Raw genomic sequence first — 12,487 nt, 5'->3', positions numbered from 1 at the left:
CAATAAAATTCACTTTCGCTCAAACAGTTCTACGTGATCCAGCCATTTGTTCTTTAGTTCACTTCCAAAAATTAAAATCAAGTTGCGCTGCAAAATTTCCATCATTGGAACTTGGCCCGTACTAGCCCATCTATCACGGCCAGCGTACTAAAAAAAAATTGCCTTACTTTCTGACGGGTTAATGCGGTTTCATTCTATGTCATTCGATCGAGCCCTTGTTTGAAAAATCACCGACAATTTTCTTGGACTTGAAAAAATAGTATGCCAAGTGAAAGGGTCGTGGCATTGAATAAAATGGTAATTTCTAACTAGGTTGTTCTACTTTTCAAAGTGCTCGCTCTATCTCTAATAAAGTCGACCAACTTTTATTTTCCCGTCCACGACAAGAAACTACAGTATGCCCTTACTTTACTTACTACAAACCTAGGCGTGGATTACTGGCAATGTACTTATCGGGCAATACCAAGAATGGATACCCTTTCCTCATCAAGAATTGATTCCTATATTCTGGAAAATAATGCGAAGAACAAGTTCAAAGACAAACATTTCTAAACAGCTCTCTCCAAAAACTATGTGTGTATGATGAGTCAAGGGAAAGCTAGGATTTACAGCGTCTAGTAATATTGTTTGAAGGTAACAGTGGCATGAGGGTTATGGCCTGTAGGAAATACCTTGGGTGGTTATCTAATAAATCTAGTCAACATGTAGTCACGGAGAATGTTCGAATTCCTACGAGAAAGTACCTCATATTCAAGTGTGTATATCAAAACTAGAACGCAGGTTATTGGTTCCAAAAGTATAAATAAAAAATTTATCAAGCAAAAGGTATCAGTTGCTCACAGCCAATCGAACAATCCCAACATGAAATTCGTAAGTTAGACTCTATGCTGATTCTCAATATAGAATTTCTTACTATCAAGTTTTGGAAGATGTATTAGCCTACATTTGTTTTCTTAAGTTCTTATCAAGATTGTTTTCTGCAACTCGATTTTGTATAGTTCATCGTCGTCGTCCTCATCGCCGCTGCTGCAGCAGCTCCGTCCAGCTACAAGCCGTACGAAAAGACGTACGAGAAGGACTACAAATACCCAGAGATCACCGTCACCGGTCAATCCGACGAGCGTAATGTTGATGGCAGCGGAAAGTGGAAGTATGTTTTCACGTTTTCACCTACAGCTCTCTCTGTTGTCATTCATACCTCCGCAAAATGCTAAAAGAAATCGCGTAATTTGCATGATATTATAGCTACGCCCAGTCTGACTACACCACCCGTGAGGAAGCCCAGGAGCAAAAGAAATTCACCGTCACTACTGTCGATGACTACGGCAAGGAATACACCGCAGAGGTCTTTGGCAACACCAACAAGGGATCTTCTTACTGGGTTTCTCCTGAAGGCGAGAAATTCACTTTGACATGGGTCGCTGATAACGCTGGATTCCACCCCAAGGGTGACCACTTGCCCGTTGCTCCCGTCCACGTCTACGAACTTCCAGTGGCCCCAGTCCATGAGTACGTTCTCCCCGTCGCACCCGTCCACGAATACGTTCTCCCAGTTGCTCCCGACCATATTCCCTTCAATGGAAAGGGCTTCAAGATCTATTAGACCATACCTTTTTAACTGTGGATAATAAATTATTTCAATGTATTCTATCTTAAGTATTTATAGAATGCGCTGTTGTAAATAAACATGACATATCTCTTATATAACTTATCTTTTTTGTACATTACAAGAACAATTAGAGAGTGCTACATTCGCAACGTGCAAAATTCCAAATGATAAACACAGGACGATAAAATTAACATGTAAAATCCATTTTAAAGTACGTGGGCGGTAAGTTGATAAAAAAATGTGTTCATCACGTTCAAGGGTAACTACAGAAAAGCAAAACTCAAAATGACAACATGAATGATAATATAACACACTGGACCAGAAAAAATGAAAACAGGTACATGGAAAGCTCAAATTGCGACATTGAATAATAAGATAACTTTAAAATTACAATAGAAATTGGTAATAACCTTACAAGGGTTGGTAATGAATTGGTTAACGGTTTTCGTAACAACACATAATTGCGTCAGGGGCGGATATTTTTAATCCATTACACTTATGGCTTATGATCGTATAACGTCCCCGATAAGAATTCAGTCATAAGCCATTGGTTTCCGATCGCCCCTCTGACGTTAAATTTTATGAGGAAACGTAATGATTTAATTTCTTTACATGCTTAACTTTCTGAATTCAAAACTAAGTATGCATGAATGATTAAAGAAAGCTTTTAGTAAACGTTATCTGGAAAAAAGAAATAAGCCTTGTTGGGCTATGACCTAATGTGAAAATCAAGAAACTGCGTTTCGCCTCACGATATCATGACGCTTTAACAAAACTGGCCTGACAAAGAGAAGGGTTTATTCGGATCTAGTCGAACGAAACTATATCTTGTGATTTGTCGAGAACAATTGGGTCAGCCGATTGCAGTAAATTGTGCCCTTCACTCGACTATATAAGCATCCCTTGGACACATCAAAAGCATCAGTTATTCTGCAAACTAACCAAATTCAACATGAAGCTGGTAAAAAATAACACTCTTAGCTCCTGTTTAACTGCAGTATGCGATTCATACTGGTTAACTAAAATATCTTTATAATTTTCCCATAGTTTGTTATCGCCGCCGTGTTGGCCATCGCTGCCGCCGCTCCATCCAGTTACAAGCCGTACGAAAAATCGTACGAGAAGGACTACAAATACCCCGAGATCACAGTTACTGGTCAATCCGACGAGCGTAACGTTGATGGCAGCGGAAAGTGGAAGTATGTTTTTATGTTTTCACTTACAGCTCTCTCTGTTGCCATTCAAACCTCCGCAAAATTCTAAAAGAAACATGGTAATTTTCTTGCCATAGCTACGCCCAGTCTGACTACACCACCCGTGAGGAAGCCCAGGAGCAAAAGAAATTCACTGTCACTACCGTCGATGATTATGGCAAAGAATACACCGCGGAAGTCTTTGGCAACACCAACAAGGGATCTTCCTACTGGATTTCCCCTGAGGGCCAGAAGTTCACTTTGACCTGGGTTGCTGATGAGGCCGGTTTCCAACCCAAGGGTGACCACTTGCCGGTTGCCCCCGTCCACGTCTACGAGCTCCCAGTCGCTCCCGTCCACGAATACGTTCTCCCCGTCGCCCCCGTCCACGAATACGTTCTCCCAGTTGCCCCAGTCCACATTCCCTTCAACGGAAAGGGCTTCAAAATCTATTAAAGTATGATTCTTGGTTGACGGCTTAAATTATTTCAATGTATCTCCAGCTATATTTATGGAACACAAAGTTTTAACATTGTAAAAACATCTTAATTCAGACGTGTGATGTTTTATGTTATGGATTGAATATGTTGGTGTAAATAAAGAATGTATTATCTACCATCACTCACAAGTCGTACTATTTATGTATTCTAGTGTTTGTAATGCAAAGGCCGAAGTTTTCTCCCTATACTACAAGCTTACTTAATTTCTATTAACACCGAAGACTCGAATGGCGTTACGATAACCAACTCAGTGAGGATGAATGTCACTACAAAAAAAAACAGTTTAGTTTGTTTAACTAAAATGTAAAGCCATAGACGAAACGATGCCAATCCCATTTATTTGCTTTGTCTCAAAATTCCTGGTGGCTTTCAATATAATTAGAAATAGAGTTTTAAAAAGACACGCTTGATATGCTAGACCATTAATTGTTCAGAAGGGAGGTATAACGGCACTAATAATTATCTGATATAAGTCATGAAACGTTTTATGAAATACAAATTTTTATTTCTCAATCGCGTACAAGGGAATTGGTATATGATACAAGCGCAACTAGCTGATGTTGGGTGTTTGCTCGACGAAGACTTTTTTTGGCGTTATGTACATACGAAGCGAGACTCTAGTTGAATTGCTTACAGAACACCGGCAGCCTTCAAGTCAGCGAGCATCTTTACGACGTGCTCGGGCATTGGGGGAGGAGTGGGCAAATGATCTCCAGTAGCTTGGAAACCGTTTTCATCAGCAACCCAGTTTACAGTGATGACGACGCCTTCCGGAGATGTGTAGGAGTAAGATCCCTTGGAAACGGTGCCAATATCCTCTGGTTTAGGTCCAACCTGCTTCTGGCTTCCGCTTTCTTGTATCTTGGTTCCATCAGCGCTCTCGAAACTGATGAAGCATAAATTTGACTATTGAGTTGGGTCTATCAAACATGGCATTGAATGTTTACTTACTTGAAGGAATAACTGCCATCGGCGTTCATTTCGCTGTTGGATGACACAATCTCGATGGGCTTCTTATCTCCTTGAGGTGCAGCAAGTGCCACGGCCAAGAAAGCAAGAGCGACGATCTGGTCGTGCAGCGAACGTACAGTAAGTTAGTGTTACTAGTACACGTTAGAAACAATTTGATTTTTACTTAAATCTAAGTCACACTTACGAATTTCATTTTACAAGTTGGGATTGTTGTGCTGCTCTTCTGAATACAGTTGAGAGAAGTGTGAAGATGATTCCAAGAATGGCCATCTTTTATACACGCACGCAGGCTGCCGATGAAAGTGAATCCTAGTAGGTGACCTTTATTCCCCCTGTAACATTCTCTTCTTCAGCTGGAGGCGTCGTCTTATTATATAGAAATGAGAGAAAGGAGAAACTACTAGACACTAGCAGCAATTCTTCCTCATAAAGAACCTGATTGAGGTAGAAAAGGCGGCCTCTATGGCTACGAGAAGAGTACATCAATTGTAAATGGCACGACCGTCAGGGTCGTCTGATACTTTTACTCTTTCTTCATAGCTCATCAGCTCCCGCCTTTACTGATAGATGCGCGTGCACAGTGTTATCTGCTCTTCGGTATGAAGCGGGTACAGCAACAGCGTACTGAGTGCATCCGGCAGGCATACACGACGAAGGTCACCGATTTCCTCAAAATCGTGATGTCATCTCAGTTGAATGGATGCCACATTACACCGCCAGGTTAAAGCAATCTTTACGGAATGCGAGAAGGTTTAAACTACTATGCTCTTTTGAAAACGGGCGTACAAAGATCAGTCGGCATTGTTGAAGTGTTCACTATAATAGCGAAATGAAAACCGTTTGCCAAATTTTGCAATTTTTGACACTCTCAAAAACGAAAACTTTCTAGTCTTATGTTCACCTGAATGGTACCTGAGTATCACAACAGCCCCGTATTGTTATTTTGGAAATTCTTCACCCTTAAAAAGAAACCTGTATTTAGGTAACGTAGCCCGCATCGATAGCTGTATATACTACGGAAAAAGTTTCTCCAAACTAAGCCCAGCCCATCTCTTTGTATTTTTCCTTATTAAGGGAAGAAGGAAGATCGGCAAGTTCAACACGAAATCTGTGCCGCTTTGCTAAAGAGTGTTCTAAAGTATTAACAGGGTGGACAACTTGTAAGCAAAAATTTTCGATTCTTTCTAGGAACATTATTAGATTTTTAGAAAAATGTCTATCCTTTCATACAAACATATGTTAATTACAATGCGTGACAACGAATCATAAAGGTTATAAAATCGCAGAACTTGGTCACCGGCACCTCCCATCGCGGGATTAATATAGTTATAACCTATTCTGAACCGACTAAAGAACTTTCTTTTCTGGAAAGCGTATCTGACCTGTTTTTCGTTTTCCATAGCGTAATATATTGAAATCGCTAGAATTCTAGAAACTTTCGTTTTCGTTTCTTAGTAGCGCAAATCTGGCAACGACCGAAAACAGCTGATCAAATATGTAAACAAGAGACAAGTCGAAAAAGCAGGTATTTTTAGCATCATATTGTCCATCTCCATAACAGTTGGCATAAAGAGAAAGCTTCTTTGTTGTGGTTTTTCTGTCGATAATAAAATTAAGAGTTGTCAACTCAAATGGATATAATTTCGTTTCCAAACGAAGTGTTATGTCAGATATTGCTGTACAATAATATTGAAATCTCAGATTTGCATCACCTAATGCTTACATGTCATCGTTTCCACAACCTCATACGAAATTCTAATGAAATATGGCGACAGAAGTTCATGATAAGGTAAGAAGACAAATGTTTTTTCATGTTTATTATGTAGTTTTTAGTTTATGTAATATAATCCATGCTTTGACAGGTGGCCAAGGTTACACAATGAATTAAGAAATAAGGAAAATGAAATGCCATGGTTGGACGTGGTAGCTCTACGACTAAAAGTGGTTAAAGATGTAGAAAAAGCTCTTGAGAACTTCTCAGCTGTTTCTTATCCAATAGGCCAGCCACCTATTAAATTGATGGATAAGCTCATTTTGGGAGACTCATCTTTTGTTTTGTCAAGTCAGTTTGTTGAAGATGAGCTTCTGAAACTCATTTATCATCCCACGGATATGCAGTGAGTGTCTGGACATTGAACATTGTGATGTCATAATAATCTTTATATACAATTAAAGTACTTTTTCCCGTTCAGGAAGCAAAATTTGACATCCAAATTCTATGCCAACCAAGCACTTGGATATGTAAGGAGATGTAGACTACAAACAATGTGGCAAAAATTCAAGGCAAAACCAGAATCTGAAATATCCTTATTGGAAGGAGCTATGCTGATTTCCCAATGGGGTCAAATAGACCAAGAACATTTAACCAGTTTAAGAGAAGTTGAAACAATTCTAGAAGATATTGCACAGAGAGTGAGACAGCTTGCTGACATGAAGAGTAGTGCAATAGATGCGAAGACAGCCACAGATGACCCAAGAACTGTTAGAAAAATCTTGAATTGCTTAAACCAAGTACTGTATGAGGAAAAGGGTTTTCAGGGCAACAAGGAAGATTACTACGCACACGATAATTCCTATATCGATAAGGTAAGCTAAATGGCTTACGTTTTCTTCGCACCGTATTTGAACTCTGTTGCTGTAATCACTAAAGGTTCTTCAAACAAAAAAAGGCATACCCATAACATTATGCATCATCTACCACGAAGTCGCAAAACGATTAGGAATCCAATGCGAGCCCGTTTCGTTCCCTCAACATTTCCTTCTTAGATGGCGGGAACACCCTCAGTAAGGAATAGTAACCTAACGCACATATCAATATTTGGCATATTCAAAATGTTCTTTCTTTTTAAAGTCGTGAATCTGCTGATAGTTATACTTTCATCGATGCCTTCAATAACGGCGCATCACATCAGCCTCGTTCCTGTCCGGCTTTAATTGGCCAACCACGTCCAAACATTCACCGTGAAGCCTACGCAGCTGTTCCGGCCGAACAAGTTTTCCAGCGAATGGTGAACAATTTGATCCAATGCTCTAGAGTACACGATGATAGACCAGATAGCCGACGTGACGACCAAAGATTACGAAACCAATTGCACTTCTCACGATTGGCTTGCGTCATTTCGCCTGGCCAAACTCCCTCTGTCGTTGCGTACGCTGAGTTATGCGCCTTTCTTGGAGTTCAGCTTGAAGAAGCTATCCAGCTCCTTCTGGTAATTGGGTGCTAGTTTCCTCGAGATTGAAACTTTTAAATTCTGTGCAAAGCTGACTATGATTTTTGCTTGATTGACAGTCGGATGAATTTTCTGATGAATGGACTAGAGTGGATTTCGAGCCTGGTCATTGGGAGCGTGTCCGTCAAATCACTTATACTAAGTGTGCCAGGAAACTGAGTGAGCAACAATCTCAAACAAAGAATGTTAGAAATTCTCTTCGTTTTTTTTTTTATCAAAGAAAGCCTTTCTTTATATTTGTCATGGTTTTTATTTTCCGCCAGACAGCTGCCTGTCATCGGCCATCATCGATGAGATACGCTGTCGGCCTCGTCATGAAATATAGCGTTGGCGAAGAATTATTGCGCCGTTCGTACACTTGCGTTATCGTGTCATGGGACGCCAAATGCCAAGCATCTGATGAGTGGATAAGTCGAATGACGCGGAATTTAATTCGTGGCCGAGATCAGCCGTTTTATTACGTTCTGACTGAGGATGGCAACGCAGGATATGTGGCAGAAGGTACATGTTGGATGCTTATTCATAACAAAACGCTCGTCTAAATAAATTTTACATCTTGAAGATCATTTGGAGCTCCATCCTGGCGGTGCTATTATCAATCATGCAGATGTCGGCCTCCACTTTGAATATTTTGACGGTCGTCGATATATCCCCAACAACGCGAAACGGGCTGAATACCCAGAAGATGAGGCAATTGCACTTTCGTTGCTCGAACAATAATCCAACATCTGGTGCGTTATCCTTATTGTTACATTGGCTTTCAAGTTTTACAGACATTTATCGTGTGTTGTCAATCGGTTTAAGTAAAGAAAGTTGGTTGAAATTGTTTAGAGGCATTCATAGGCAAATGCACGTCTTCCCGTCAAAGGGTTTCTAAGCCACACTCCTTTATGTTCCCTTGTGTCCAACGGTTTACGTCGATTCCTAGGTCGACATTTTTTACTGATCAAGGAGTGATGCGGAAACTTGACGTAACGTTTATAATATTGTATTTTCCTTACCTGTTGAATCGGTTGTTTACATTAATCAATTATATCGTCTTAACGGAGTAACCCCCTTCGTCAATCTTATTTACCTTGCGGGTATTTTGAGTAAGATTTCCAACAATTCACTTAAAGGGAATCAGCTAAGAGACGATGAAGATAAACAAGATCAAATAAGTGAAATCGTAAAGTTCCTTTATATTTAATGAAAGTTCGTAACGATAAGATTTTTTCATCGGTTGTTAATTCTAGTTTGATCAACAAGCAAAAATTACTCAAAGTTTTTTCTGTATTCCAAAACAAACCATGTTCAAGAATACACTTGTTTCTGTATCGCTTATTCATGGAATCAAATAAAATTCAATACATAATTGAAATCGTTACCCGTTCGTTCATTTTTAGCGAAGCTCTTTCAATAAACGTTCAAGTTTTGTATAGCATTTTTCACGCTGAGTCAGCCGGGACGATGCCATCACTTAAAAGTTTGCTAAGGGAAACTCTTTCTTTTTGTTAGGATTAAACAAACTAACGGGGATCTGTAACTTATTCATTTGCCTGGTGTCTAAACTCGTGACCATCAATCTTACGCACATTTCCTTGGTCAAACACTTTCATGTTTTCAAAGTGCTACTCGCAATTTTCGGTGAACTCCTTTCAGATAGTAAAACTAAATTAGTTTAGCTGTCTATTACATTGTTACAAAATGTGTTTGAAGCGTTTTCGTGCTGTGTATTATTTTGTGATTTACTCTTGAGTGAGAGTTGATGATGATAATGCCAAACGACAACAAGTGTGAAATTGAGAATCGTACTATTTAGGTGAGCTGACCTTTCACGGTTGTGGAAGGACCATATTTCTGCGCAACGCATTCATGCAATGATCTGCGTCAATCCTTAGCGTCGCCTCCTTCACGGCGATCTCCTGCTCCAGGTCGAATTTGGATTGACGTAGCCGACGTAGTGACGCCTCAGCCTTTGATTGGTTTTCATGCGACAAACATCCAAAAAGAAAGTCAGAAGTCGTTAAATTCCAAAATCATGTTAAACATCACTCACCTGACTAAGTTTTTCCTGGAGTTGACGTAACGAAGTCCTGACTACGTCCACCCGAGTTTCCAGGCAATCCTGGACGCCGTCGCTGTTATTATAAACAGAACAAATGATCAGTAATGCGGACAGCGTTCTGTAATACGTCACGCATGGACTTACCGACAGAATTCGACGTTGGGACGGGCAGTTCTCCGGGCCAGCTGTTGGATGGCGCTGCCGAGCGGAGCGTCTTGAGCGCCGATGGCGGCGCGCAGTCCGGAGGCCGTCTCTTCCGTGTCTTGGATTTGCTGGCAGACGGCGTTGTGCTCCGATTTCAGGGCTCCCAACGCTTTCCTCGTCCGGTCGATGACGTCATGGAATAGCTGGTCCACCTGATTGGCGTGAGAGCGCGTGTCACGGATGATATCCTGCATAACAGCCATTGACGTGACTCGCAACTGTAAGGAGCGATGTACTTGTTCGGACGCTTCTTGTACGTTTCTCTCTGTAAAACTTTGCCATTCAGTCGGAGTTGTTTGCCTGTTGGCCAATGAAGAAAAAAATTAATTAGCAAAAAAAATTCACTTCAAAAATAAAAAAATGTACGAACCTGTTGGCTTTGGTTATGGCTCCGGCATTACGATCGTTTCCACCCAAATCCGCACCGGGAGTGCTCCAAGGGAAATGGACCGTTGCGTTTACTTGGCTCGAATGGACGAGATCCGATAGCAATCTATGAAAATAAGGGAAATTAAATTTTTATAAAGTCAATTTTTCCTTTACATTCTTGTCTGTTTAAAATGTCATGCCGTGGAGTACGGCCGTCGCCCACAACAGAGTCGGCCAATCCGGCAGTTGTTGAATCAATCTCGCTGGCTTTGGATTTGTCGGCTAGGTCACGGTCCAACTGAAATTTAGCGCTTCGCAAGAGTCTGAGCTGTTCGTTCGCTTCAATGACCGTCCTTCCAAGCACCATCTCCCCTTGGCGTAAAGTACGCAGCTCATCGTGCAGAGAACTTTGAACTTCATCAAGACATCGATCAACATGAGAACGGCGTTCCCGCAATTGCAGACATTGTTCAACAACAGCGATCGGGTCTGCGTGTATAACAAATAGATAGCGCTCATATACGCAGTTTAATCAATAAATTGTCAGGTTTTATTATTATTTATTAGATAGTGCTGTACTTAGGATAGAAGCTAAATTAGCTATTATAGAAACAAGGACGGACCTCCGCAGGCGTGATGCATTCGTTGCAATTGCGATTGGCATTGCAACAGAGCGTCTATCTCTGAGCCAACTTCTGCCGTCTTGGATTCCAAGTTGGTAGACCAGTACTGCAAATCTCTAATCCTCGTCGAGAATTGCTGACTCACCTGTCGTTTGTTTACTGGTTAACACAGTGAAATACAAGATTATCATAATTTAGTTGAAACATACCTCACGACGACTTGAAGTAACGCGGGTACCGACATCATCACGAAGCCTTTTGCTTTCGGCGTCAAGACGTTCGGCTGTCAGCCGTTCAAATTGGCTTTGACTCAACTGGAAAAAAGCCAAACATGTCAATCAACCAAAAACGATTATCATAATAGACCTTGCGTAAAACGCATGGGTTATTTAAACCTTCGTTTGATTCCATAGCTTCCATTCAGTAGGTGTTGTATAAGCTCCTTCTCCGCCTACACTTCTGGTCCCCATTTCCGATCGTCAAACTCCGATATCTTGACGACGATTGTGCGACAGCAAATGATAAATTTAAGACTACCCGACAACTCTTTTACTCCGCGCTACCTGGGCAAACGCAAACGGCTAACTGACGTAGATTTCGAGCTGTCGGGCATCGAAGAAGTCCGAACGATAACCCCCCTCCTATAACAGCTATATGGAACCGTGTGTTTTGTCATGCTAATTGATACAGCAGCGTCATGGCAACCCAAATGCTTGCAGCATTGGCAACCATATGCTGGAAAATGAAAACTGAAAGGGCGGAAAAAAAGGGAAGTTGAAGACCCGCTTCGCTACGGATGGATTCCCACACGAAAAATTGGCCCCTATATAAAGCCTTCCGTTGTTATTTTGTTCAACCTACCTCTTATAGAAGACGACGTACACGTAGTTACATTGCCCTATAGGCCTGTACTATACAGTGTCGTTATTGCGTGTAGGGTCCATCATCCATCAGCTCACGCAAATAAAGACAGCAGACCTGGGCTAGTCACATCAAGCCAGCCGAATAAATAACAAAAAGGAAACAAAACAAAAGAGCGTAGAGGCAAGCAAAGGACCAACCAACTTGAATGGAACGAGAGAAATAAAAACAAAAGAGCAATATAAAGCATCACGAACGTGTAGTACCATATGACTGGTTCGTTTTTCATCAGATTCGCAGCGTGAGTCACGCCATCGTTTTGACGAATCCATCAGCAGTGGCCCTATTTTGTACGCGCATTGCCACGAGTCTCACAAGTTCTTCCAGAAAGTTCTTGTTTCCAGCAAGATGATGGCTCACAGCGGTGACCCCATCAGCTCGATCTACTGCAATCTAACGACCTCACGTTTTGCTGTGCATAAATCATGAGTCCATTAGCAGGTTACTTTCTGCTAGGGACATAATGGCCGCTCGATCGACCGCATAGTACGTGGACAAGCAGAGACCGCTCATTTTCAATGGTAGAATCACGATGAGCTCAAGCGTTGCTTTAATAATGGAATTGAAATCGATCAAACTGCTTGACCCTACGTACAGTTTGGCTTTCGCTCTATGCATGTTTTGTTTTCTATTTCTGGATTTTTGATGATCTCATTGTTCCAGCACTAAAATAAATCGCAGACGTTCCGGATCGATTTCAGCGCTTGTGTAGTTGAATACGTGCTCAGAAGTAGGTCATAGCGATTTCAGCAGAATATATATATGTGCATTCTAGTTATGATTTACATGGATAGATTGTGTCATAAAATGTGGGTAGTC

General features: G+C 41.2%; 4 protein-coding genes and 1 pseudogene across 4 annotated transcripts; 3 read left to right on the top strand and 2 right to left on the bottom strand.

Moving 5' to 3' along the window:
* Positions 1 to 824: 824 nt before the first annotated feature.
* LOC130696763 (larval cuticle protein 65Ag1-like) lies at positions 825 to 1,645 on the top strand. Its single transcript, XM_057519877.2, has 3 exons — positions 825 to 870; positions 999 to 1,150; positions 1,246 to 1,645. The coding sequence occupies exons 1-3, from the start codon at positions 862 to 864 to the stop codon at positions 1,601 to 1,603; spliced, it is 519 nt and encodes a 172-aa protein (XP_057375860.1). The 5' UTR covers positions 825 to 861; the 3' UTR covers positions 1,604 to 1,645.
* A 767-nt stretch (positions 1,646 to 2,412) lies between these two features.
* On the top strand, positions 2,413 to 3,423 carry LOC130696771 (larval cuticle protein 65Ag1-like). Its single transcript, XM_057519889.1, has 3 exons — positions 2,413 to 2,570; positions 2,657 to 2,808; positions 2,901 to 3,423. The coding sequence occupies exons 1-3, from the start codon at positions 2,562 to 2,564 to the stop codon at positions 3,256 to 3,258; spliced, it is 519 nt and encodes a 172-aa protein (XP_057375872.1). The 5' UTR covers positions 2,413 to 2,561; the 3' UTR covers positions 3,259 to 3,423.
* A 362-nt stretch (positions 3,424 to 3,785) lies between these two features.
* Positions 3,786 to 4,559, bottom strand: LOC130696815 (larval cuticle protein 1-like; annotated as a pseudogene).
* Positions 4,560 to 5,768: 1,209 nt separating this feature from the next.
* On the top strand, positions 5,769 to 8,274 carry LOC130696671 (F-box only protein 21-like). The gene is made up of 8 exons (XM_057519781.2): positions 5,769 to 6,063; positions 6,137 to 6,391; positions 6,467 to 6,860; positions 6,925 to 7,058; positions 7,126 to 7,483; positions 7,564 to 7,689; positions 7,768 to 8,005; positions 8,067 to 8,274. Exons 1-8 carry the CDS (start codon positions 5,906 to 5,908, stop codon positions 8,222 to 8,224), a joined length of 1,821 nt encoding a protein of 606 aa, XP_057375764.1. The 5' UTR covers positions 5,769 to 5,905; the 3' UTR covers positions 8,225 to 8,274.
* Positions 8,275 to 9,215: 941 nt separating this feature from the next.
* On the bottom strand, positions 9,216 to 11,356 carry LOC130696713 (tektin-1-like). Its single transcript, XM_057519808.2, has 8 exons — positions 11,143 to 11,356; positions 10,957 to 11,061; positions 10,748 to 10,892; positions 10,325 to 10,613; positions 10,126 to 10,248; positions 9,696 to 10,055; positions 9,543 to 9,624; positions 9,216 to 9,459 (listed from the first exon to the last, which is right to left on the bottom strand). The coding sequence occupies exons 1-8, from the start codon at positions 11,215 to 11,217 to the stop codon at positions 9,319 to 9,321; spliced, it is 1,320 nt and encodes a 439-aa protein (XP_057375791.1). The 5' UTR covers positions 11,218 to 11,356; the 3' UTR covers positions 9,216 to 9,318.
* Between the last annotated feature and the right edge of the window lie 1,131 nt (positions 11,357 to 12,487).

The sequence above is a fragment of the Daphnia carinata genome, chromosome 1 (assembly GCF_022539665.2).
Source record: "Daphnia carinata strain CSIRO-1 chromosome 1, CSIRO_AGI_Dcar_HiC_V3, whole genome shotgun sequence".
Lineage (NCBI taxonomy): Eukaryota > Metazoa > Arthropoda > Branchiopoda > Diplostraca > Daphniidae > Daphnia > Daphnia carinata.
The sequence above is the reverse complement of the archived record's forward strand: the minus strand, read 5'-3'. Positions and strand labels throughout refer to the sequence as shown.